The 26,993-nt window shown below is 36.9% G+C and overlaps 1 protein-coding gene across 1 annotated transcript; it reads right to left on the bottom strand.

Annotated features, from left to right (window-relative positions):
* LOC121430720 (mRNA export factor-like) lies at positions 1–26,685 on the bottom strand. The gene is made up of 11 exons (XM_041628087.1): positions 26,596–26,685; positions 21,470–21,693; positions 19,685–19,777; positions 17,370–17,456; positions 15,295–15,453; positions 14,318–14,425; positions 9,574–9,683; positions 9,178–9,247; positions 7,923–8,117; positions 7,016–7,104; positions 1–380 (listed from the first exon to the last, which is right to left on the bottom strand). Exons 2-11 carry the CDS (start codon positions 21,656–21,658, stop codon positions 377–379), a joined length of 1,104 nt encoding a protein of 367 aa, XP_041484021.1. The 5' UTR covers positions 21,659–21,693; positions 26,596–26,685; the 3' UTR covers positions 1–376.
* Positions 26,686–26,993: the final 308 nt, after the last annotated feature.

Below are 26,993 nucleotides of genomic sequence, written 5' to 3'. Positions count from 1 at the left end.
ATTTTGGTAGTCCTACCACTATTCTTATCTCTGATCGCTAAGATTTCATTGGTTGGAATGTACATATAAAATGTAATTATATTTTCTTTGAAAATCCGATCACAACGAATCGCATAGTGTGTGCCGGGCTTAAGTCATTGGTTGGTGATATATTTGGTCAATCTGTGGTCCAATTCACAGGTCAACCTGCCTGTGGCTTTATCAACGATGCAAATGAATTGAATACTTATGAAATCATCACAGTAATCTTTGAGCACTTTTCACCCAATTCTCATTCTCATTCGCTCCTTACCGCTACAGGGACACCAATACTCTTCGTTTCCGCGACCTTTGACCCCCAAGGGACAGTCTGGTTTCCGCCCACTGACCTATGACATTAGCTGGGATAGTATGGGAGAAGAAATAATATTTCTTGAATGGAATGGAAGTGAAATGTATGATTAGTCAACAAAAGTGAACTTTTATCATATAATAGAAATGTTAAGTGCATGTTTAAGAAATTCTAGCCCTGGAAGATGTTTCCTACAAAACTGCATGAATTCAAAAGAACAATTGACTGAACCTTTTCTACGTTCGACCACCATCATTCTCCAGTCTTAATTCACTTCAAAAACTACTCCAGCCATGATAATTTGAGAGCATCAAAAACTTTCATATGAATTAGAAAACAAGATAACATCATTACAAGAAGGTCTCCTATCAAGGACATGGACGTTTTGTGTTGCCCCGACCTAAATTTGATCCCTCATCAAGTCAGAGTTAATAAATTGCTCAATGAGAGAGAAAGAACTAATTAATAATATTATGAGTTGCCTGAAGAAGCAAAATAATAATTGGCGAAACATCGCTCTCCATCAATATTTCTAGCAGCTGGATATACATGTATAAACCATCAATTATCATATTCTTATCTATGAAAGATATGATTCTTAATAATAACAAATTAGTCTACATTTAGATTACAGCACTAAATTTATGTGCCTGTATAATCTAATAAATGCAATGCTGTAATTATAATGTAGAATCATAAAAGACTCGTTGAATCACAGAGATTTCGACAAATAATGGTTTTATTCTATTCACGATGCATTTTCTTTGAACAGGAGATATTCATGTATATTCTCAGAGAAAGAGAGAGATAGAAAAGCTCATAATAATGAACCCTTTGCAATAAACACATTTAATCTTTTCTTTATAAAAAAAAAATGAAGATAGGAGTGTCAAAATGCATGATGTTGACAGAAAGGAGCGTTCGTTGGAAAAAAAAGAGTTCATCATCACGAGGTTCCACAATCAAAGGGGAGCCTTTCATGAAAGCTTTGTCAGTCATTTTCACACACTAATTTGCTCTCAGCCACTCAGCTGCAAGGATTTGTAGTAGCTTATAACAACAGCCAGTGGAAATGACTGACTTGTTTCATGAAACACTCCACATGAGTGCATGGGATGCCCCTTTCATGAAGTAGGCATTCCTACATTCCCAAAATATTTTCAGGCATAGACGTCACCTTGAAGTGTTCAATGAATAGGCCTACGGTGGTGCTTTATTAAGGACAAATCCATCCCAACAAAAACTTGATTTAAATAAAAAGAGAAAAATTCAACAAGCATATCACTGAAAACTTAATCAAAATCGGATGTAAAATAAGAAAGTTATGGCATTGTAAAATTTTGCTTCATTTCACAAAACAGTTATATGCACATCTCAGTCAAAATGCAAATGAGGAACTGATGACATCACTCACTCACTATTTCTTTTGTATTTTATTATATGAAATATTTTCAATTTTCTCGTCAGTCAAGTGAAATTAAGTTTCATTCCTCCCTGAACACATGGAATTCCATTATTTCAACATTTTGTGTTTCAGGCAAGGAGGTCCTAATCGTCAAATTTGAAAAAATTGAAATATTGTATTATTCAAACAATAAAAAACAAAAGAAATAGTGAGTGAGTGACATCATCGACTCTCTTATTTGGATGTAACTGGCTCGTTCATATAACTATTTTGTTAACAATAGGTGCAACTTTGAAATGTCATAACTTTTTTATTTTACATCCGATTTTGATGAAATTTTCAGCATTGTGCTTGTCTGATTTTTCTCTATTGATTCAAATCAACATTTTTCTGAGGTGGCCTTGACCTTTAGAATGATAAAGATGTTTATTATTTACAAAGGATTTTGAGAGCAAATGGTGACTTTACTCTGGAATTAAGTCAATGTCAATGATTTAACTTGGGTCACCAGTCAATAGAAAGAAAATTCATGCATAACTTTGAAACAGCTGTTAGAAATGCTGCCCTGGGCGGTCAATAGGGTTGCAACTTGCGAAGCATGTTTTGTGCAATGCACAAATTACTATTTTAATTTCATATTTCATTTCATATACATATAATTGCATGCAATACACTACTTGAGTATAATGGTTCTGTACTTATTTGTTGAACTCTTTAGTTACGACATATATGATAACACCAGGGGGTATTTAAGGGGGGGGCAGGGGTGACTACCTACAACCCCCCCCCCCCCCGCCATTAATTCTTCATTTCTATCCAAGATTTTTTTTAAATTTGAATCCCATGATTTTGGCTTATCATTTTTACTATGTTATGCTTATGTTACATTAATTTTTTTTAAAATGATGATCCTTCAATGTCAGGATTTTATATCAATAAACTTTTGAATTTGAATTGAATTTGAATTGGTAGTTAGAAAAAAAAAATTAAGAAAGAGCATCAAAAAAGTAATGTCATGTACCGGTAATTCTTTATCATCCCTGCGATTCAATTAAAAGAAAAAAAGTTGTCTCCCCCACCCCACCCACGACAAAGTACCCTGGTGATGCCAATCCAGTAACCATTTAATAGTTACCGGTAACCTAGCGCAACTCGCAAAGGATAAACCTAGATCTATTCTCAGGTAACACAATTTTAATCCCACCCAAAACATTCCTTTACCTTGAATTAGAAACCGGTAATTTGGCTGAAAGTGAAAGTGTAATGGACTACACAAATATGAACATGTCTGTAATTCAGGATCTTTTAGATGGTCATAGAGTATAATATAGTGACTACATAGTACACTATATATAGCTTTTTCATAGCAATATCTTTCAGATACAAAAGTGATTTATTTTTCTAGAAAGTAAAAAATAAGATTTTTGATTTTTTTCTTCACAAATAGTAGAGGACAAATAGGACAAATAATTTCATACAAAAATATGAAGTATATAACATATCTTTAAATTTATTATTGGTAAACTTCTTTCAAGTATTTCATAATTTGGAAGAGTCCTTTCATATGCTAAAGGGGCACATTAAATGAAAATGTTTAAAAATATGTAACAAACAAAAAAACCCAACCAAACATTGTATCTAGGAATGAAATTGTGAATAAGTGAAATTATAGATCTAATAGTGTAACAATTATTGCTTTGACAAGCTGGAATGCAAATATCAATAATCATTCAATTTGAATAGAGCAAGTATTCATTCTTCAGAGCAAATCAGGGGGGGGGGGGGAAATTTCCCACTCTTTTTGGAAGGGGGGGGGAGACATTCCATCTTAGCACTTTTTGGGAGGACAAGTGTATACAAAATATATACTCCATGATTCACTAAAATTTATGAGATTGTACATTAAAGCTTGTGTATAGTTTTGGTAAATCCACCAAAATGCACCTATCACTATTCCAATTCATTGCTAGCTAATATGAATGGATATGCCCTATAACAGTTATGATGTGAAGGATATGAAATGAAAATGTGTTTTACAGGATAAATTTTGCGATTTTACATGGAAATTTAACTTGATCGGGTCACCCGATCAAATTAACATATCTGTGTGTTTTTGTCTTTCAATTAAATCCTATTCCAAATCATGGAATGGGCTGAAACTTTCAAGATATGTTCTTTGTAACTTTTGGATATCTAATCACTAAATTTATAAGATAAGTGCTTGAATGCCCATTTTTTTTAATTAAAAAGAAGCATCGCCGAGAGAGGGCGCTATATATCCAAGATTTGAATATTTGAAATTTTCTCAGAGAAGTGCAGTTGGAAAAATATCTAACGGTCTCTACGCTTCAGTAAGACTGTCATATTAGATGATATTCGATTATCAATCACATTATTGACCCTTTACCAAAGCTATACACAGGCTTTAATCGTCACTAGGATGGGATGAGGTGGGGGGGGGTGGGGGAGGCAAACTAATTCAACTTTACAAGAGTACATGCATTTCCAACAATCGCTGTTTCAAGGAATAAAGCTTTGTCATCAAATCTTTCTAAAATGGCTTTCATGCATTCCATAAGACTTGAAATAACTTGCAATAACTTTGCAAAAGTGAAGTGAAAATGCTTGCGCTAAATGTGATATCAAGTACCCTGTATGAAGAATTAAAAACATGAAGTGGAATTGCCATCTCTGTAAATGAAATGCAAATTTGTAACTGCCTTTTGAAACTGAGAGTAGTAGCGTTAGGCCTGTGAAGCATGTGATCAACATTTCATAAACATACTGGCCCGTATTCTGAGCTTGGGTTAAATTCAAACTCTGGTTTAAATGTAGTTTAACTATGGATATAGCCAATCGAGGCTGGTATCTTTAACAGTACAAGTTCATCTGTCAACTCATTTGACACTCGAATCATTTATAACTATCTGGAAATAATTACTGAAATAGTTCTCTTTGTCATTAAAACATGACAAAAGTGAAAACGAAAACTAGGAAATACAATGAAAAGAACAATGCAATTTCACAATTGTTGGCTCCCCATAATTTTAACACAGAGTCAGACCGGGGCATAAAGTTAAACTGGGCTTTAGAATACGGGCCACGATCCTCAGTGAGAAATACCCTAAATATTTGCTGAAATTTTGCTCTCAGCAAATCAACCACCAATATCCTTGAAGCTTAGAACATATCATTTTACCTCTTAATGAGAACAATGTTAAAGCCCTGGGGCCCGTCTTACAAAGAGTTGCGATTGATCCAATCAATCGTAACTCTATGGAAATCCATCAGTGTCATAAATTTTTCTACAGGAAATTTGCACAATGTCCTTTGTAAACACAGAGAAGCACAGTGAATTGGAGAAAACAGTTTATGTATAATTGTACATCGTAGCTAGAAAGTATTTTGAACAAGCATGCATTTTAGATGTTGACATTGCTGGCCGTCCATAGTTGCGATTGATTGGATCAATTGCAACTCTTTCTAAGAAGGGACCCTGGTCTACAATTTTTATTTTGTCAAAGACATCTTCTAAAACAAGACCAGCATAAGAATATCCTCTCCCTGTGTAAATCTATCGCTTAGGCTGCCCCTATTGCAGTGTATTCATGCGGAACACAATTGACTAAAGAAAAACAATGGCATTACATGCCTCAAAAAACAAAAAAATAATACAAGACACCTAATCTCCTTCATTTCTTTCTCTGAAGTAAAACAAAAAAAAATTGTAAAAAAATATTTTATATATAACATGGAGGTTTTGCAATCAACAGAGCCCTCATCTGAGGAAGTGGCAGGCTAAATATAATGCATCAAAATATTCTGATGTTATGTGCATGGTGACCAACATTTGCATGAATTAGCAAAACCAGAGAAATTATCCTCAGGGGGCGATTTCATAAAGCTGTTTGTAAGTTAAGAGCAACTTTAAGAATGACTGGTGAACCTTTCTTACCTGCTAAATAATCACCATTGAAGATTAAATGGTGAAATTCATTTACCATAAGAAAGGATCATCGGTTGTTCTTAAATTCGCTCTAAACTTACGATCAGCTTTACGAAACACCCACCTGGATTGCAAGAAGGTCAAGCCTTCCAACCAAACTTTTTTCCCAGACATAATATCTTCTCTGAAGAATGTCATGAGATGGAGTTGCTCCATCATGCAAAAAGGGGATGTTCATGTGGATATGCATTGTTCTTTATGTTACCATCTACCATGCTATCCTTCTTAAAATAGAAAACTCCCTAAAGATATCACAAGTACCTTATAGAAAGTCTAAGCCTCTTTTGACTGTGCCTTACAACATGGATCCTGGGAAGCATTTCATGAATAGTTTTCGTCAGTGATTCTCACCGACTTAACTTGCTTTCAGCCAATCAAAAGCATGGCTCAGACCTGCCAACCTCTGGGAATGAAAAATTGTATTCTGTGATAAAAAAAAATGTATTTCCCCCAAAAAATGTATTTCATGATAAAATGCGTGGCGCGAGTGCTCATCGCGGCGCTCAAGCGGCATGCAAGCTAAAATGCGCACTGCATCTTGCAGATGAAAAAAGACCATTGAAATATGTGTATATCTCACCCTGGTTGTAACAAAATGATGGTTTTAACAAAATGAAAAAAAAAAAACACAAGTTACCTGAAATTACATTAATCCAATAAGCATATTTGTGCAAGTTTCATGAAATAGAGACATATAGAGATTGTTTTCTCAATAAATTATAATTATTTTAATTTTTTTCTTTACAAAATCGTATTTTTTAAAGAAAAAACATACTGGTTGGCAGCTCTATTTGCGGTAGCTTGTAATATCATCGATGACAATCACTGACTAGAATTTTTATGAAACCTTCCCCAGCTCGGTGTCACTTTCCTCCAAATCTTCCCATTTCAGCATCTAAGACAATTGGTTATCGTCAAGCTGATGCCACTTATTGCTCGCAGCATAGCTGGCAAAACCTAACGGATGTACCAACCCATAGCATGATCGCCCCTTAAGTCACGTCAGCCGTTTGAGTGTCTTACTCCATCTAGAAAAACAAAATTAACTGAGAAATGATTCCCATGTTCTCACAATTCAATTGATGCACTTCTTGCTGCATCTGCCAGCATCCAAAGCAATTTGCTTTCGGACAAATAATAAAGTCTTTGGACACTGCTCTGTGTCTTTTCGAAAGCATACAATAAAGAAGTCTTAGGACACTGCCCTGTGTCTTTTTCAAAGCATGCTGCCCCCAACAACCAATCTCTTTCTCTTATCATGTAATCGCTCTACCTCCTTCTATTCCTTGGGCGGAGTTCTTCGGTGGCGTTTCCTCGCAGGAAGATGTAGTTCTTCTTCTGTGGGTTGTAGAACTCGTGTCCCTGCAGGAGAAAAAATATAGAGAAGAGATTCTTACTTGGTTGGATGTTTTAAAGAAAAAAATTCTTCTTTACACAATTAAGAAAAGCTATCAAACATGGGATTATATGATTTTATGACCCTCAAATAAACTGCCTATCAAATTTCAAAATAAACAACACTTAAATCTATTTATTATCAAGAGTCTCTTTCAGTGATGGTAACTACACGGCAAATTTACCTGAACTTGAGCCAGATCCAGAGGCCTGACTCCATCTTAATTTTTCAAATGCGTTTTGTGTGCATTGTCAATGAATGTGACTCGAGTTGCAGTTTGCGACCCGCATGATATTAAATGGTGACAACAGAAAACATATCTGGGGCCCGTTTTACAAAGCTGTTCGTAAGTTACGAATGACTTACGCACGACTGGTGACCCTTTCTTGTGCTATATATCCCTATGTAGCTGACTTACGTAAAATTATAAGAACATGTTCCAGTCGTTCGTAAAGTTGTGCGTAACTTTACGAACAGCTTTATGAAACACCATCCAGGACCCTGTCTTACAAAGAGTTACGTTTGATCCAATCAATCGTAACTCCATGGAAATCCATCAGTGTCATTATTTTTTTTTACATAAATTTTCAAAATGTCCTTTGCAAACAAAGGCAAACACACCAATTGTCAAGAAAACAACAAATGTATGACATTTACGTCATATCTAGAAAACATTTTGAACAAACATGCATTTAGATGTTGACGTTGCTGGCCATCCATAGTTGTGATTGATCGGATCAATCGCAATTCCTTGTAAGACGGGCCCCTGGTGAGCCCAACTTACCTTTGACCAATCGTAGCTGACAGCGTAGGCAAATATCTGGCCCTTGGCGTCGAAAGCACCACACGTGATCGGCTGTTCCATCTGTTCCGAGGTCTTCAATTTTGTCCTGGCGTCCTTGTCCCAGAAACTGAACTTGCCGTCGGAACCTGATGTGGCCAGTGTACCATACTCTGGGTGGAATGCTATTGAGTTAACCTGTCAATTATTAATGGTAGTATAAGTAGAAGTAGTGCTAGTAATAGAAGTAGTAGTATTAGTAGTAGTAGCAGTAGTAGAAGTAGAAATAGTAGTAGTAACAGTAGTAGCAGAAGTAGAAGTAGTAGTAGCAGCAGTAGAAGTAGTAGTATTAGTAGTAGTAGTATTAGTAGTAGTATTAGTAGTAGCAGTAGTAGCAGTAGTAGCAGTAGTAGTAGTAGCAGTAGCAGTAGTAGTAGTAGTAGCAGTAGTAGTTGTAGAAGTAGTAGTAGTAGTAGTAGTAATATTAGTAGCAGTAGTAGTAGTAATAGTCGTCGAAGTAGTAGTGGTGGTGTTGGTGGTAGTAGTAGTAGTGGTAGTAGTAGCAGCAGTAGTAGTAGTAGTAGTAGTAGTAGTAGTAATTGTAGTAGTAGAAGTAGTAGTAGTAGTAGTAGTAGTAGTAGTAGTAGTAGTAGTAGTAATGAAAATAATGATCATAGGCATTTATATTGCAGAGGTTATATAGATTTGAATCAGTGACAGGTCAAAATGCTATCACATGACAAGAGATGCAAAGATCACTTTAGTTATGCAAAGGTACAATGTTTTTATGAGCCTGTTATGAATTAACAAGCCCTCAGTTTGTGTGGACACATGACATTTTAATGCACATCGGTGGGCTTATTTACATGTAACCTTTGGTAATAGGCCTCAATTTAGCAATATGACAAAGATTTGTAATTATTGAATATTTTCTTTATACTGGTATATGCACTGAATTGAGCATACATGTAAATGCTGAATGAAATATGTATAAATCATTGTTTCAAACTACAGACTTGAAACCATATTTGTAAATTGATGCCATGGTGTCAATATGAATGAATGAAACCACATACAGGTGCAATAACAGGAACAACAGATTTCCAAGATTCCGTAACACAAAAGGTAGCAATAAATCATACACATGATTTTCCCAATTAATTGTACATTGAAGTCAAGCCAATCAATCGTAAAAAAAAGTTCTACAATGATTGCTAAGCTTTGTGTTACGGACCCCTGGTATTTAAACAACACTTACTGCATAGATGTCTTGGCTGTTATATGAGGTCCCATTAGTCCTATGACATTTGAAGGTGAAGTTGTCTTTCCTGTAACGAACAAATCATAATGGTACATGAATATTCATAAGTTATTGCTTACAGATATTTTTTATTTCATGATTTGTGATTTATTTAGGGTTTCACCCTTCAATGTACCAACTTCATAATATTTCAATCAAGGAAATATTTCATTAAGTATTTATTGTTGTTCAAGAAAACAATGAATGCATGAATATAAATCATACTTAGAAAATATTTTGATTAAACATGCATAATAGATGTTGATGTTGCTGGCCATCCATAGTTGTGATTGATCAGATCAATCACAACTCTTATTAAGAGTTGTTTTACTTTAGATTCCTGGAATTACTTACGGATTTGCTGCCTGGACAAACTGGATTGCACATCTGCCTTCGATGCTCCCCAAGGCAAACCCAGTCGGAACGTTCTTCTTGGTATCCTTGAAGATGGCAACACATCTCAGCTGTATCAGAAAAGAGAAATGATGATGATAATGAGAAGTAGGAAGAGGATGATGATGACAATGATGATGATAATGATAAGATGATGATGAAGGCTGTGCCGAATTCAAAATCCTCCTCCTTACTTTCAAGGCTGTGCATGGTTTAGCTCCAGGATACGTGACCTCCCTTATAGTAGGGGTGGGCAAATAAAACCTTTTTTGGGAAATTCAATTTCAAACGAGTGGATTCTGTTGCCATTTTGGCTGCTGAACACAAATCTAATAAGTATTTTTGTTTTAGAATACGTCTGATATTGGTTCCGAGCGATTTTTCAAAATGGCCGCCGAATTCCTCAAAAATCAGTGTTTTCACTTGTAAATCCTTAAATATCTGTACAAATAAGGGTTGCAACATATCTTACTATATGTTTTCATGGTCACTGAGCACAAAAATACATGAATGAGATGAGTTGGGTCATTCAAAATGACGTTTTGGGGTGAAAATCAGCATTTTTTGGTCATTTTTGGTAAAAATTGTCCTCAAATCACATTTTTTGTACATAAATCCTTAATTATTCATTCATCTGTAACTTGTTGCATGTCTAGCTCTATGTTTTCATGGTCACTAAGCACAAAAATGCATGAATCAGATAAGTTGGGTCATTCAAAATGACGTTTTTAGGTGAAATCAGCATATTTGGGCCATTTTTGGTATGAATTGCCCTCAAATCACAATTTTTTGACATAAAACAGTAACTATTCATATATCTGTAGTTTGTTACATATCTAAATATATGTTTTCATAGCCACTGAAGCCAACAATCAATAAATTAAATCTGTTCCGACATTTGTAAAGTTTTTTGGGGGGTGAAATCAGCTTTTTTTTATCATGTGGTGATAAATGATCACAAATCACTTTTTGCATTCATAAAAAACCAATATTCATGCATCTGTACCTATACTATAGTATGAATTGATATTTGTGTTCATGCTATTTATTTGAAAAATAGATGATTCATAAATGATGATATAATTTCATTGTCTCTCTAGAGAAAAATCCCAGAAATTGTCAGGCAATGGGGGGGGGGGTATACATGTATGTCACTTTGAAATATTTTTGGTGTACAATGTACATAACGTAATAGAACAAGTAGATGAAATACATGTATAGCTCCTATATTGCATGTTTTCATGATAAGCACTAGATTAAAGAAAATGAAATTCAAAGCAGGAGGCTATATGAATTACTTGTTAGTTATCAATGTTTTCCTTTGAGGATTTATATATTTCTGTTTTAGATTTGGGGTAATGCTTGGCTTGGTAAAATTTTTGCCAGATATCACCTTGATTTTAGTCAGAATTATAGATGTACTTATTGCATCTGTTACCAATATGCAGTATTGGGTGCAGTGATTTACAAGACCATCTCAACACTAGTAAAACTGGAACATAATTTTTGACTAATACGATTGCCTACAAGTACTCTGTGTCAAAGTTTGGGAAAACGAAAATATTTTGACAAATGAAAATTGTTTACATGAAACTGTAGAGTCTGAGCACAGAGTGTACTAATGTGTGTACATGTACGTGTATAATGAATTAATATATGAACTTTTTCATTCAGCAGCAGAGCATCCATTTTTTAGTCTTTTGGTACTCTTAGTGCATTTCTTATCAAAACTTTCAATTTCTCCACAGAACATTTTTCCATCTTGTATGTCATCTGATCCTTTCACACACCTATTTGACGAATGTCTGGAGTTACTGTGAGACAAAGATAGCCAACTTAATTCTGAAGCCATTTTCACTGAGATTTGTTAACATATCTAAGTTGTTAAGAGTCAGTGGGCCATTATGGTCTTTATATCTTTCTAAGATTGTTATGAGTTTTACAAGCTTTCTTCTTCTTTAACTCCTCGTTCTTATGCAGTGCAAATTTCTGTGCAGATACAACAGTTGCATTAAAGTGTGCTTCGAGCTTCTATACTGTGTTCACCTCTTCAGAACAGCGAGCCCACTTCCTCCTTTCCTTCCTTTCTTCTATACTCTTACTTTCAAATTCAGGGTGTACCAGAAGACCACCAGATGCCAGCAGATTTTTTTTCTGGACAGAGTCTGGACAGAAGAACTTCCATCAGTAACTTTGAATCTGTGCACTAGCTTTGAAAATTCAGTTTCACATTCCAAGTTGGTAAAAGGAGCTTAAATCATGCCATCAACATCCGATAAAGTAATCGGTCCTGGACATCTGGCTCTTCACTGTACTAATAACTTCTTCAATCACATCAGCATCTAGCCTATCTCTTCCCGATCCTGTTTCTTTTCTCTTTGTCCACCATAATTTTGTCTTACCCGTTTAGTTTTTCCTCAAGGAATCACCTGCCACGTTCTATCCCCAGCATTTTGCTCACCCATCTTGTTGATGCCCAGCAGTTCTTTCATCAGGAAGATGTTAAGATAACCTGTCATTGGGTAAATTTCTCAACAGCATGTGAACCACTCATTCTGAATGAATGTAGCCACTGCAAGAACAAGTTTGTAGTTGTTGGTGTCCACATCTGCATTGAAGAAAGCTTGGACGAATTCTCATCATGACAGGTACTCCTTAGCAAGTTCTGCAATTCTACCAAATTTATTGGCTACAAATCCTTTGAATCCTTGGCACTGAATATTGTTATTTTCCATCCAAGAGGGACACTTATTGCTGATTATGGCTAGGAGACAATAACTTGGAGATTGCGATTAACCCTGGTATGGATTGAAAATCCTGGAGATACAAATATCCCCTCACCTGCTGATACCTCCAGTAACTGGTGGATGCAAATCTTCTGTTCTGTTATGTTTCTGCACATCTATTGCATGATCTATATGCAAAATTATATGAGCGCAGCATTTTAGGATTTTAGTAAGGTCCACTCCAAGAGCCTGAAGAAGGACTTCTGTCAGCAGCTCGATCTGTCATCCAGAAGTCTTTTTCTGATTTCAATTCATCATCTGTGGAGTTGGCAAGAATGGCTATTAAGCACTTGAGCCTGAACCCATAAGCTTTGATCAGCCCCATCTTGACCACTATGCATCAAATTTCCCGCATAACCTGTGGTCAGGGATGTCCTTTTACCTGAATGTCCAGTTATGGTGATGTGGTCTGCTTTCATGTTATTCATATCAACTGTATGCCTATGTATTTTCAACATTGATTCATTAAAGCAGCTGGTCTGCAGATTATTAAATCTTTGATTTTGTTTTGTTTTGTTCATAACTACATGTATGATGATTTTTACTAAACATGAAATTCACTATTTGCATTTATTTTTGCTTACAATGTTGATCTTACCATTTATCACCATGCCTGTACCTCAATAAGTATGCATATATTTCAACTCAGTACCCTAAAAAATAAAGAGACACGTCGCACACCCCTTTTATGATGTTTAATGTACAAATATGGCCAAAAGGCCATTTTCCCGCCATTTTTCAAAAAATGGCGGGAAAACAACTTCATCTCACCCAGCCTATACATCTAATGTCCTATATGTATGTGCAGATATTTGAACTCAGCACCCTCAAACACATAAGACATATCACACAGCCCATTTTATGCTACTCAATGTAAAAAACATGGAAAAATGCCATTTTCCCGCCATTTTTCAAGAAATGGAGGGAAAATGGCAATTTTTTACCATGGCTATACATCCAATGATTTACATATTGAGATAATTGAACTCAGCACCCTCAAAAACAAAGAGAGAGACAAATACACACCCGTTATATGCCGTGATATATAAAAATAGGGCAAAAAGGGCAATTTTCCCGCCATTTTTCAAAAAAATGGCTGGAACCAATATCAAACCTCATTGGAGGTCAAAATGGTTGGCGGATTTGTGTTCAGCAGCAAAAATGGCAATAGAATTCACCCGTTTGAAATTTTTTTTTGTCATTTGCCCACCCCTACTTATAGAACAACGCCATATACATCCTGGCTTGCGGTCATCTGGTACTGGTGTCACTCGTCATGTACTCATCACACACCTAAGAGGATTTGGAGACCGTGCCTTTTCTACTATTGCTCCACATCTTTGGAACTCCCTTCTTCACTTCGTGGAATTGACAGCATAGAACTCTTTAAACCGCCTCTAAAAACTCACTTATTTCGGCAGATGGGTAGTGATTAACTTATTGGATGAGCCTGCGCCTATGATTGTTTTTAACAGATATATGGCTCAATATAAATGCTAAGGATCATCATCATCATCATGACGATGATGATAATGATGGTAATAATGATGATGATGAAGATGATAATAGTTAAATCAATATACCACTTAATACATGCTTTCTAGTTGCTTTACAGTTACATGTAGTTATTATTACCCCAGTGTATTGGAGTCATCACTGTTCTAAACTTAAATTGCGCTATTTCCACCAAACCAGGCAACCATTTTTCTAAACAGTCCACACTTGCCAATCCGATTACACTGACATTCTTATCCTACCAGTACTCAGTTAACACCTAGGTGGTGAGAGCTAAGTGTGAAATGATGCCTTGCCAAAGGACACATGGTTTATCATTTTATTGGACTCAGCATAAACTCATCTTGAAATCATTACAGCTGGAATTTATCTATACTACATGAACACAAGAGGGAGCCACATACCTGATATTTCAATGGTGAATCCATACGTCTGAATTCTGAAGGCTGGTTTTCAAGCTGGTAAATAATGATGTTCTTGTCCGCTGTACCCACCACCGCCATTGGATACATCTGAGTGGATTTTAAAAAAAAGAAGAAAAATTAATAATAAAGTTGTGGGGGATTTAATAATAATATTCCGCATTTATATAGCGCTTAACACATCGGAATGACGTATTTTGGCGCTTTACAGATATATTATTACCCCAGTCATCGGATCCTTGCATGACCGCATACAATGCATGAACCTTCTCGACTCTCTGGGGAGTATTCCAACATGAGTTCCAAGACTTGATTGCTAGGTATACTACAAAGGCTTTCGCATCCTACCGAGTGCCCATTTAACACCTGGGTGGAGAGTGGCAAATTGTGGATTGACGCCTTGCCAAAGGACGCTAGGCCATGGTGGAATTCGAACACACGACCCTCTAATTATAAGGTGAGAGTCAGAACCGCTGCACCACAGCACTTTTTATTTCTGGTATAAGATAAAAATCAAATTACAATAATATAACGTACATAAAATACCAGAATTGCTAAAAAAAAGTTAAACTTGTAAACAAGCAACCATCGACAAGTATGTGACCACTTAAATTTGTTGAAGCCTAAAAATCCCGGGGGGATCCCTCTGTTTTTTATGATAAATCTATAATGCAAAAAGCTAGAACAATATCGTTTCATAACATTTTAAACATTTTTCTTTCAAGTCTCATACAACTTTTGATACCAGATTCAGAATGCCCAGGTACACAGTTCTGAAATCATGCAACATTTCAGAAGTGTATGTCAGACCAAAAATCATTACTCTGATTTCAGCTTAAATGGAAGTCAAATGCTTGAGAATCTGTACCCAAGAATACATTGCATTTCTTGGTTAGGGTCAACCGCTGTATGGAAATAAAGTCTGATACGCTAAAAAAAAAGTTTGTAGAGTTCCTTACCACATCAGCACAATAGCACCTCTCAGGAAGTTGGATGCTGAGGATAGGGTTGGGTGTCCGGGTGTCCCAGAACTTGATCGTTTTATCCCAGCTGCCGGTCATGACGCAGGAGTAGTTGGGGGCTTTGATCCAACGGACACACTTTATAGGTCCCTCGTGCTGAAAAAATATATATAACATGCAAACATACCACGTTTTGTCAGGAAGAATAATTCCCTCTTTACTTTCACAAAAAATGCATTATACTTGTTTTACATCATTTTCTTAACAAGTTAGAACAATATGATTAGTCCCTGCACTGTTCCTTCATCAGACTTGGCGTCAGAGACCTCGCTGACCGGTACATCCAAGAGATTGCATGATCTGTGATGTCGATGATGGAATAGTGCACTATTCCATCATCAACACCATGGAAATGCAAATATCCTTCTTGGCCATTTCAACAGCATAGCTAGAATATATTTTGTCACATGATACTCCTTGAACCAATCACTATACAGGATTTAATTCATGTAGGATATAAAAGAAAATATTTTCATACCAAATGGTTATGTGATGATGATTCATAGTATCGGTATGGCACCACTTAATGATTAAACTGATGGAGGTATATAGTATTCATTAATTAAAGGTCAAGTCCACCTCAGAAAAATGTTGATTTTAATCAATAGAGAAAAATCTGACAAGCACAATGCTGAAAATTTCATCAAAATCGAATGTAAAATAAGAAAATTATGACATTTCAAAGTTTCGCTTATTTTCAACAAAATAGTTATATGAACGAGCCAGTTACATCCAAATGAGAGAGTCGATGATGTCACTCACTCACTATTTCTTTTGTTTTTTATTGTTTGAACTATACAATATTTCAATTTTTACGAATTTGATGATTAGGACCTCCTTGCCTGAAGCACAAAATGTTAAAATAATGGAATTCCATGTGTTTCACATGACAATGACGAGAAAATAACAACATTTCATATTTCATATAATAAAATACATGAGTGAGTGATGTCATCAACTCTCTCATTTGGATGTAACTGGTTAGTTCGTTCATATAACTATTTTGTTGAAAATAAGCGAAATTTTAAAATACCATATCTTTTTTATTTTACATCCGATTTTGATGAAATTTTCAGTGTTATGCTTGTTGATTTTTTTCTTTTTATTCAAATCAAGTTTTTGTTGGGGTGGACTTGTCTTTTAAACAAGATTAATCTGTTTTTATCCTAAAATTGGCAATAATTGCCAATTTTCTACTTACTTAAATACTTTTTAATTGAGTATGGATATAACAAGAAGGAATATTAATGATGAAAGCTAAATTTCTGCACTAAAATACAGACCATACTTTTACAGATTGGGTAATGATTTGATTTGTTGATTTCCACATTCCAATAACAAAAGTATATACAGTTGTAATCACTTTTTCTCAGCATAACATAATAATAAGCAAATGACATAATGAAGAACATATGCATACATACATTCTAACAATCAATTTGAAATATATTTATACCTGATATACCTAATAATGCACCTAATATTTCACATAACATAACCAAATCTCTCAAAAAGTGTAATTTTGGCAAACATGAAATGCACATGAACAACAATGATTTCCTTCCTTAGCACATACATACAGAAAGTCTCTATCTATAGACGGGTTCTATAGCATATGGACATTTTTTTTTCAAATGGGAGACAAATTTAGTGACCACTAAATATAGGCTTTTCACTAGACAGGTGGCCGCTGTTAAATTTTGTTTAATACACCAACGCCCTTTCTTCATGAGCAATATACATATATTCCCCCCCCATAACCCCATACACATACTTTAGGTGGGGCTAAATGACATGCTAGCCTCACCTACAATGTATAGTCCGGGGAGTAAGCTAAGTGCACTTTAGTGCAGGGTTACTGAATTTTGTGTGAGAAAAGCAAGTATTTTCTTGGTCAGACAATATGGCCTGTGTGATCAGGAGAAATCATATCGTGGGTATTAACTATGCTTTTGGGAAATACCCTTGTGAGAAAGTAAAAAAGATTATTTCAGTCAGTACGCATCATTTACCTGAGCAATTTGAATGGCTTGATTACTGTTGAGATCCCACATCTTGGCTGTATTGTCGCAGGAAGCAGTGAACACTTTGGTGCCATCCTGGTTTTCCCCAAAAACGCCAAAAAAAACAAAACAAAACGCAAACATCAAATGAAAACAGGATTTCAAGAACGATTTCAGCAAAGTCCATTGCATCAACTTTGCTGAGTGTCAGACTATTTCATAAGGTGAGGTATTCATGTTTGAAATGAAATGATGAGCTATAAAATGAGTTATTCTTGAACTTTATATCATCCCAGTCATTGGTTTCCGGCACAATCTCCACTATGGGGAGTATTTCAGCAATTAGCAGTCAAGGTGCTCCAATTGTTAAGCCAATAACTTTGACATTCACATCTTACCATGTACATCAGTATTCAGCAAACATATTTCTTTGTAAACTCCTGGTCCCAACCAACAACTCCCAATGCTACATTTTGATTTCAGCTTAATGTATTATTGAATATCATGGGAGCCTTTCAGAAAACAGTCAGTAATATTCTCTGGCTTTTGTTACAAGCTACCAAAATCCTTGAATCTAATTGGTCAAGAGCAAATTTAATAATGAAAATCACTGTCTATTCTTTCATAAACACTTCCCACGTCCATAAGGGAACATTTGCAATCACATCACAGGGCTGTCAACCTGAACAAGAACATTTCGGTATTTTAAATGCTGAAAAACAGAATCTTGGCGAGGAAATCGGTATTTTCATAGAACTGCCTTAGGACAACACATAAAACTGAATCTTTGGAAATTAATTTTTTCATGAAACAGTCAGCATGCTGAAAAACAGAATCTTGGCGAGGAAATCGGTATTTTCATAGAACTGCCTTAGCAGAGATGCCAACTTTTGGAAATCAGAATTAGGGAGGATTTGCAACCGCCACCAAATTATGTGCGCGTAGCGCACATCTCGAGCGCGGAGCGCTCGACCCTTGCGGCCGGGGTCCAGGGCCCGCCTTAGGGCCCTGGAAGCTCTGGGTTTCTAGATGCTCTCTGGTGCAATCTGACCCTTATTTTGGGGCATTTCACATGTTTTGAAATTAACATTGTTCCCACTTTTTTAACATAAAAAATATCAAATATGCATTTTTACATGTAAAAAAAATGAGGGGACAAAGTAAAAAAAGAAGTACCTGTTCAACTAATAAGGAGGAATTATCACTATCGGCTATAGGCAGGTTATGTTCCACTATAAATCCAGTAAAGAAGTACTAGTGGAGCTCGAAGATCTTGTCTAAAAAGTTGCAATGTCCGTAGGCATATGCCGTTTGTTCCCTAACGTTAAGTGCTTCCGAATTATCATCACGACCTCCCTGCTCAACTGAAATGTCCACGCTGCAAATTGCGCAAAATGCATGGTAAATTCCTCTTTCCGACTTCCGAACACACAGGTACTGGAGACTGTATTCAGTCTTATACTTCTGAGACCATTTCTTGGTCTTCTTTTGTTGATTTTCCGCCATTTCGTGTCAATATCAACCCATTAATACGCCGAAATCACACACCGGTATTCCACCGCACGACTCGACAAATCCAGTGGCCGCGTGCGCTCACGCCTCGCGAAGCTAGCCGGGCCTACCGGCCTGGTGCACAGTGGATTCCCGTTGGGCATATCACATGCACCAGCTTTTCGCTGCTTCTTATTTGTCTACCTTTCACACAGAATTTAGTAGCAGCGAACGTAATGGAGTTAATACATGCTAAAGCTAGCAGACGATACATGTACTTCCAATCCAATTTGATCAATGCAAAAAAATCGTAATTTCGGGAGGATAAGGATGGTAATCGTAAGGGCGGGAGTTGGGATGAATTTTCGGGAGCCTCCCGATGAAATCGGGAGGGTTGGCATCTCTGCCTTAGGACAACACATAAAACTGAATCTTTGGAAATTAATTTTTTCATGAAACAGTCAGCATCCTTTGCATAATCAGTAATAATAATTACTGAAAATAAGTACTACTTGGCAGCTCTGGGTCCCCTCTTACAAAGAGATACAATTGATCCGTTTAATCGTAACTATAGACGGCCAGCAACGTCAACATCTATTATGCATGTTTGTTCAAAATATTTTTTAGCTATGATGTGTATTCATGCATTCATTGTTTTCTTGAAAATTCACTGCACTTCTCTTTGCATACGAAGGACATTGCGAAAAATTTTCATAGAAAAAAATTATGGTATGGATTGATTTTCATAGTTACGATTGATCGAATCAATCGGTACTCTTTGTAAGATGAGGCCCAGATATTTATGTCAAGACATGTATGTGAAAAGTACTTACATCATGCCAATCTACGTCCATGACGGGACCTGTGTGGGTTTGTTGTGCCTTGGGGATCGTCTGTCCATTACTCTGGATCTCCCAGCAGCGAACCTGTAAAAGGATGATAAGGGTTTAATTCTCGATGATCAATTTTTGTACTTAATAGAGATGTTCACTCCAGAGTCAATGTGATTTATAGTGGAAGTAACATACTAACGACAGTTTGGCAAAAGTCTGTCAAAGTGTTTATTGCATTTTTCTAGTTTCGAATTTGTGATGTCTCATGCAAGTAGCTCCTGTTTCATGTGATATAAACTCTATGAAATCACAATTCTCATGACATGTCAAACGATACTACAGTGCGTTCAATGTCTCACCTGACAATTCAATTTTTTTTTAATATTTCTATGGAAAAGATGCTGTTTACTCATCATTGACAATTTCAAGAATTCATATTGACATAACGAAAATGCAAATACAACTGATATCATCAAAATCTGATAAGAAAGTCACTACATCTTAAATGTTTTGCTGAAAAGGTGTTACATACACTATATTTCTTGTTTCAAAAAAAGCTCTAGATCGGATTATTCATTTGGCGATTCTGCATTTTCATGGAGTAATCACACTACAGCATGTCTTTGTTTGAAGGTGGGACAAAATCATATTACACAAAAATGAAAATACAAAATAATTGGTAAACTATACAGAATATGCCATCACATCATTCATTCACAGACTGTCTGAGCATATCAAGCAGCAAGTGAAAAATTCCAAAATTATAGATTTTGAAATGTCAAAGTTTCTTCCTTGTACAGTCCTACCTCTCTTATCCTGACACGTTGGGACCAGCACCTATCCAGATAAGGGATTTATGCGGATCTGGGAGACCCAATATTAAATACACGCAGCTGCGTTGCCGGTTGCCTCCCCAGGCCAACGGCGGTAGCTACACTACTGTAGTGGGCATACAGACAGTATTCACTGCAGTGTCAGTGCATATTTTAGGCAGTGTTTTTACAGAAATTAAATCGATTGATGGCCAAAACTCTTGGATAATTTACCTGCTAAAATGACTGAGGTATACATCAGGCATACCTCGAAAGAATGACTCGATGGAACCAAGTTTTACAATTAGATCATCGCAGCTTCGCAATGTCAGCCATTGTTACACTGACTGTAGGCTCAAACATGATAGCTGGCGCTGTCCGTATTGAGGCCTAACGTTAGCTAGTGAGACAAGTGTTGTTTTTCCCGCGAAGAAGAGAAACGTGATGAAATGTTTGCGCTGCACCCTGATTTACTGGTTATTATCATGCCTAAGTTCTTTTGGTGATTTGGGTGAGATATTTAACTAATTTTGTTGCAGATTGATTATGTAATCAAAGTGAGTTTACGTATAGGATCGAGTTTAGATTGAAATCTCATTTCCTCACGTACTAGATTGAATTTAAAAAAAAAAAATCTTGGCAAGTGTGGGTCCGGATAATAGAGAGATCCGGATAAGGGGAGGCCGGATAAGAGAGGTCGGTCGGACTGTACATTCAATTGTTATGAAATATTCAGCTGCAAACTATTTAATATTTCTTTATACAAAATTGAAATAAAGTTACAGTTGATGCAGAAATGGACGCTAGTACTTTGTCAATGAAATGTGTCCGATTTCATAACATTTATGGAAACTTTGTCAAGATGGTAACTACCATGGTAACAGGGCTCAGCAGCCAATCAAATCAAGGTATCCATGGCAGTTACAATAATTGAAAGTCTTTATGGCACAAGGGTCCCGGACTGGTTCCTTACATTGTTATCCCAGGATCCTGCGATGAGGAATGTGTTGGGGATAGAAGCCGGGCTGAATCGCAACGAGCTGATACTGTCATCCGGAGGGGACGTGACTTCAATATCCTTCATCGGGTTGTGTGATCCAGTGTTGCTCTGGCCGAAAACACCCGAGGAGCTGGAGCCAAACGCTGTTGAGGTTCCAAACATGACAGAGGACCGGACGAGTCGACTTCAACAAGAAACTGAGAAGAGAGCATAAAAATCAACAATGTTACAGATCTACAGGTGGGTATTTCTTATAGCCTTCAAAGACAGTCTCCCATAATTGACAATGCAAATCAGGAACCTTGTCTCAGTAATAACACATTTCAATTGTGGAGGGGTTTCGCCTAGATATAAACAACATACATGTATGAAAAATTACCATCGCTGATCGCTCTCACTCTGGCCGATGGTACTACTACCAGCCTTGTAACAATGCTTTTCCTAATACTTTGACAAAATGATGATTGACATCTCGATAAGTCCAAGATTACATCAAGTTGGAAACATCTACTTCTTCCACAAGCTCTAAAAATATGCGTATTCCATTTCATAAAGATCAAATAGATCTAGATCTACATTTTTAGTTTGTTTTTAGACTAGGTCTACATACACTACTCAAAAAAAGTTAAGGACCACTTTTTAAAACGTATATAATTTTTTTTATACAAGGTGTTTTATTTCTGGAAATACCTCAGTACAACTGTCCTGAATGTCCTTAAACACGCTGTAATCAATTTCACGCATGGGTGGTTTCAGTTGTTGCACACCGTCGCTCTCATCACTGCACATCCTGAAAAGTGGGTTCACAGGGGTATCAACTATCGACATGAAGAGGAAAAAACGAATGTCTGAGTGTCTTTCAGGCAGCCTAGTATCGCGTATGACCTCCTCCTACAGCAATAACGGCTTCACAGCGCTGTCTCATGGAGCTAATGAGGTGATTAATGTCTCTGACGACCAGTGCATCCCATGCAGCCTCCAGAGCCACACCCAGCTGCTGCAGTCCAAGTGGATGGGCTTTGAGCTGCTGGATACTTCTCCCCATCATGTCCCAGACGTGCTCTATCGGGTTCAAGTCCGGGACCTCGCTGGCCACTCCATAAGCTCAATTCCATGGCCCTCAAGGAACTCGGTCACCACCCTAACTCGGTGGGGACGGGCATTGTCATCCATCAAAATGAAGTTTTCACCCACATTTTCAGCAAATGGCACCACAATAGGTTCGAGGACTTCATCCCTGTACCTCACTCCTGTCATTGCTCTCCCTGGGACCTCGTAGAGACGAGTACGGTTGTCATAGGTGATGCCTCCCCACACCATGATGCTGCCTCCCCCATAACGGTCATGTTCTGCAATACAGGGGTCAACAAATCTCTCTCCTGGTCGCCTCCAGACTCTCAAACGTCCATCATTGTGGTCAAGGGAAAATCTGCTCTCATCTGTGAACAGAACTCTACGCCATTGCTGTCTGGTCCATCTGACATGCTGCCGAGCCCAGTTCTTCTGTGAGCAGGGGTGAGTGGGACACACTGAGCTGGCCGTCTGGCATTCAAATTTGCTCTGTGAAGTCGGTTACGGATTGTTTGAGTGGAAACAATCACTCCAGTTGCTGTTGTGAAGTCATTATTGAGGCGGCGTGCACTGTGAAAGCGGTTGCGGAGACTGAGATTCGTCAAGTAGCGATCATCTCTAGGGGTTGTTGAAACTGGTCGGCCACTACGGGGTCTCTCAGAGTATAGCCCTGTCTCTCGGTGTCTTTCACTTGCTCTGCTAATGACACTGTGTGACACGCCCATCACTCTGGCTACTCTTCGCTGACTGAGGCCAGCTTCGAGCATCCCTAGGGCTCTGGCTACATCTGTTTCACTTAGGTGGTGTCTTGGCATTGCTGTTGTAGGCAAGTTGTTGATTTTAAAGACAGTAATTGCTTTGGAAGCCACTTTTATACGGGCCCACTGCAATGATGTGAGAAACATCGTGAAAGAACTGCATGTTTGAAATTGATTTCATTGTGTTTGAGGATATTCAGGACACCTGTATCCTGGCATTACTGTTGTCAGCAATTTGTTGATTGTAAAGACTAAAGACAGAAAATGCTTTTGAATCCACTTTTGTACCACTTCACAATGGGCCCGCTTTTCAGGATATGCAATGATGTGAGAGACATCATGCAACAACTGAAACCAAATTGATTACAGTGTGTTTGATGGCATTCAGGACAGCTGTATCTTGGCATTGCTGTTGTCAGGAAGTTGTTGATTGTAGAAACACCTTGTATATAAAAAAAAAAATTACATACGTTTTAAAAGTGGTCCTTAACTTTTTTTGAGTAGTGTAGTTGTTATACTCTAAAACGAGTTGGTAACCAACATTACATTATTTGAAACTTCTTGTAAAAATCTGACTTTTGTTTCCAAAATTTTTGGCAGAAACATTATCAATTATTTTGTCTGGTCTTGTCTTGAGGATTATCATGCAGCTTGCTGTACTCTGCCACTTTGTTGAAAAATTATCACTTTATCAAAAACATACCAAGACATAGATTTCTTAAGTGTAAGAATGAATGAATGAATGAATAAATGAATGAATTAATCTATTTATTATCCAATGCAATTATAATAATAATTTACAATTTAACAGACAATCAATTATGAATACATAGAAAAGCAAGGGTAACAGGAACCAGAAAATAGCATGAATGCTAGTCAAATCTGGCCCCTTCTAGTCCATGTAGTCTAGATGGATAGAAGCATGTTTTTAAGAATGAAAATCACGAGTCTATACTCTAGCAATGACTACATAAACAATTTAACAAAATTAGTTAACAGTATTTGAGGTGAGAGCAAGACAAATCATGTATTACAAATTGACTGATTGAGTGTGCTAAAATAAAAATAGATTCAGCAATCTTATTTTCTTTATGAGAGGACATCCTTTTTAACAAGTTCAATTCATCCTTGAACTTATTCCTGGTTGTATGATACGTATGTGCTGCGGTTGAGAACCCCATTTTCAGCCTAAATTAAATTCAGTTCAGAGCATCACTAATTCAGAAAGCCATAGATATTGCTATATTTCCCCATTCTGGAGACCTTCAAATTTGTGATTTCCTGTTCCAACGCACGCCAATTATGAACTACCGGTACTCAGCCAGCCAGCGCAGCGAGCTCGATCAGCACAGAGCCATAGGATGGCATGGTCATGCCTCATGGATAAGAGTGATCGATACAAACATGACAAAACAAGAAGAATCAAGACTAAAGTAAACATGGTAAAGAGCAATACACATAATTGGAGGAGAGCTCGAATCGAGACTTCAGAGCTCGGAGAGCAAAATCAAATGCGTTAAAGTCTCTGTTAGCTATATTTCTAAGCTAACAGAGACGCGTGCTCACTGCTGGCTCCGGCCGCTACAAAGTTTAAAGTGAGGAAAGGCTTCCATATGTCCCCTCCACTAATTTTTAAAAATATTTCTACAAAAAAACCCTTCTTTCGTAGTTTTTTCTTCTTACTTCAGGTGGATCTTGGATTCGAACCTCTCGCTGCAGAACGAAGCATATCTAGTCTGTCACCTTACTCACTGAGCTAGCAGGAATTGTTGAAAGCCATGGGTTTCATAACGGTTATCAACCGATATTATGACTAGTTTACTCTCCAAGAGTATTGGGTATTCTTTTTTCTGACTAAATAAACCGATGCCATTGGGAATTACACACACCTGCACACTCAAGATTTTGACAGAATAAAGCCATATTTTGTTATGTATCCAACTTTTCCTTCCTAAATCTCCTAGATATATGTTAAATTATTCTTGATAAACCTTCTCCATATTTGTTTTTTCAATTTTTATTTTGCTCCTTTGTAACGGCGTCCCAACAAACCCTTCCGGAACACCTATTTGTCCCATATTTCAAATTATTGAATGAAACATATTAAATCAATACATAGAAAGTGAAGAATTTTCATAAAATAACTAGCAAATAAATCACAGATGCAAAGGCTACTAGCAGCTAGGCATAGGATCAATCAGAGCAGATTCTCAATGGTGCATACATTACATACTAAATGATAAACAGTTTTTACACCAAAATAATCACAAAAATCAGCAGGAAATCTATTTGATAATATTAAGGATTCTCAGATTACTTATTTGGTGATATAATTGGAGAATGAAGGAACAAGTTATTGAGTTTTCATAACTAGATATAGTTGTTTCAGCTTTTGTTTTGGAGTCTTGTTGTGATCCACCTGTGTGTGATGCCGCGACGTTTGATCTAATTTTTAAGTTTGACAATGTTTCACTTTGAAATTTTATTCATTTCTAAAACATGTTTTCTAAAAATTTTGGAAATAAATATATATTAAAAACTCAAAATATTAAGATTTTTGCTAGATGATTAATGTTAGAATGTATTGGCTGCTTGAAGTTTGAAAGTTTTTCCTTACTTTCTTTCCTTCTTTCTCTAGTCTTAGTCTTACTTTCTTTTTTTACTTTCCTCTTTTATTTCTTTCTTTCCTCTCAATTATCTCTTTTCTTTTCTTTCTCTCCTTCATTCTTTTGTTCAATCTCCCTTCCTTTTCTTTTTACTTTAAGTTTAGGCCTCTATTTTTTTTAACATTGACATTTTTTATCATTAAAAAATATATTAGGCCTAGGGCCTAATAATAGTACTTAGGCCTAGGCCCTAGTCACCTAGCTTGGCCGGTCTATCCGCTCAGCCGTCAGCGCTCATTGTTGATCGTCCCGTATTTCATTTTGTGAAATCTGGTCACCCTGAGAGTGGGACATATGGAAGTCTTGCCTGAACTTATTTTCATTCTCGATGCCGCGATGCGTCTTCTGACTGTGCCGCCGCCGTAGCCCCCGGAGAGAAAGCAAAGCAAGCGCGCAGACCTCTTACCGCAGTGGTACCGGGTACCTGTACCGTACAAAGTGAGGTCCGTGTGCTCGACTCGAGCTTGGCGCGCGAATACGCTGAACTGATAGAAGAAATACAAAATATGCGGCATATATTGTCTCACTTTAATCTATACGGTAAAGCATCTCCATAACTGAAACCACACCTCAATCAAAATCAGTATTACAAATGTAGACCTACTGCTAAATCGCCGCTTCTTCTTCTTGAACCGTGAAATCAAGGCTGAAATTATTTTCATGAATCACTAAAGATGCGGACATTTTCCTCGATCGAACGCGGAGGGCGTAAACAGTAACACAGCAGCTGCGCTAGAGGAGAATGAAACCATGCATTGGAACAAGATAGCTTGTTTGAAAACAGAAAAATCAAAGAAACAGATCAACGAAAGTTTGAGAAAAATCGGACAAATAGTGAAAAAGTTATGAGCATTTGATATATTGCGATCACTAATGCTATGGAGATAGCAAATTGGCAATGCGACAAAGATGTGTGATGTCACTTGTGAACAACTCTCCCCATTACTTTAGTATATATTTCACTTGAATTGCCTCCTTTATCACATCTATCCATAAATCATT

Source organism: Lytechinus variegatus, chromosome 17 (genome assembly GCF_018143015.1).
Source record: "Lytechinus variegatus isolate NC3 chromosome 17, Lvar_3.0, whole genome shotgun sequence".
Lineage (NCBI taxonomy): Eukaryota > Metazoa > Echinodermata > Echinoidea > Temnopleuroida > Toxopneustidae > Lytechinus > Lytechinus variegatus.
The sequence above is the reverse complement of the archived record's forward strand: the minus strand, read 5'-3'. Positions and strand labels throughout refer to the sequence as shown.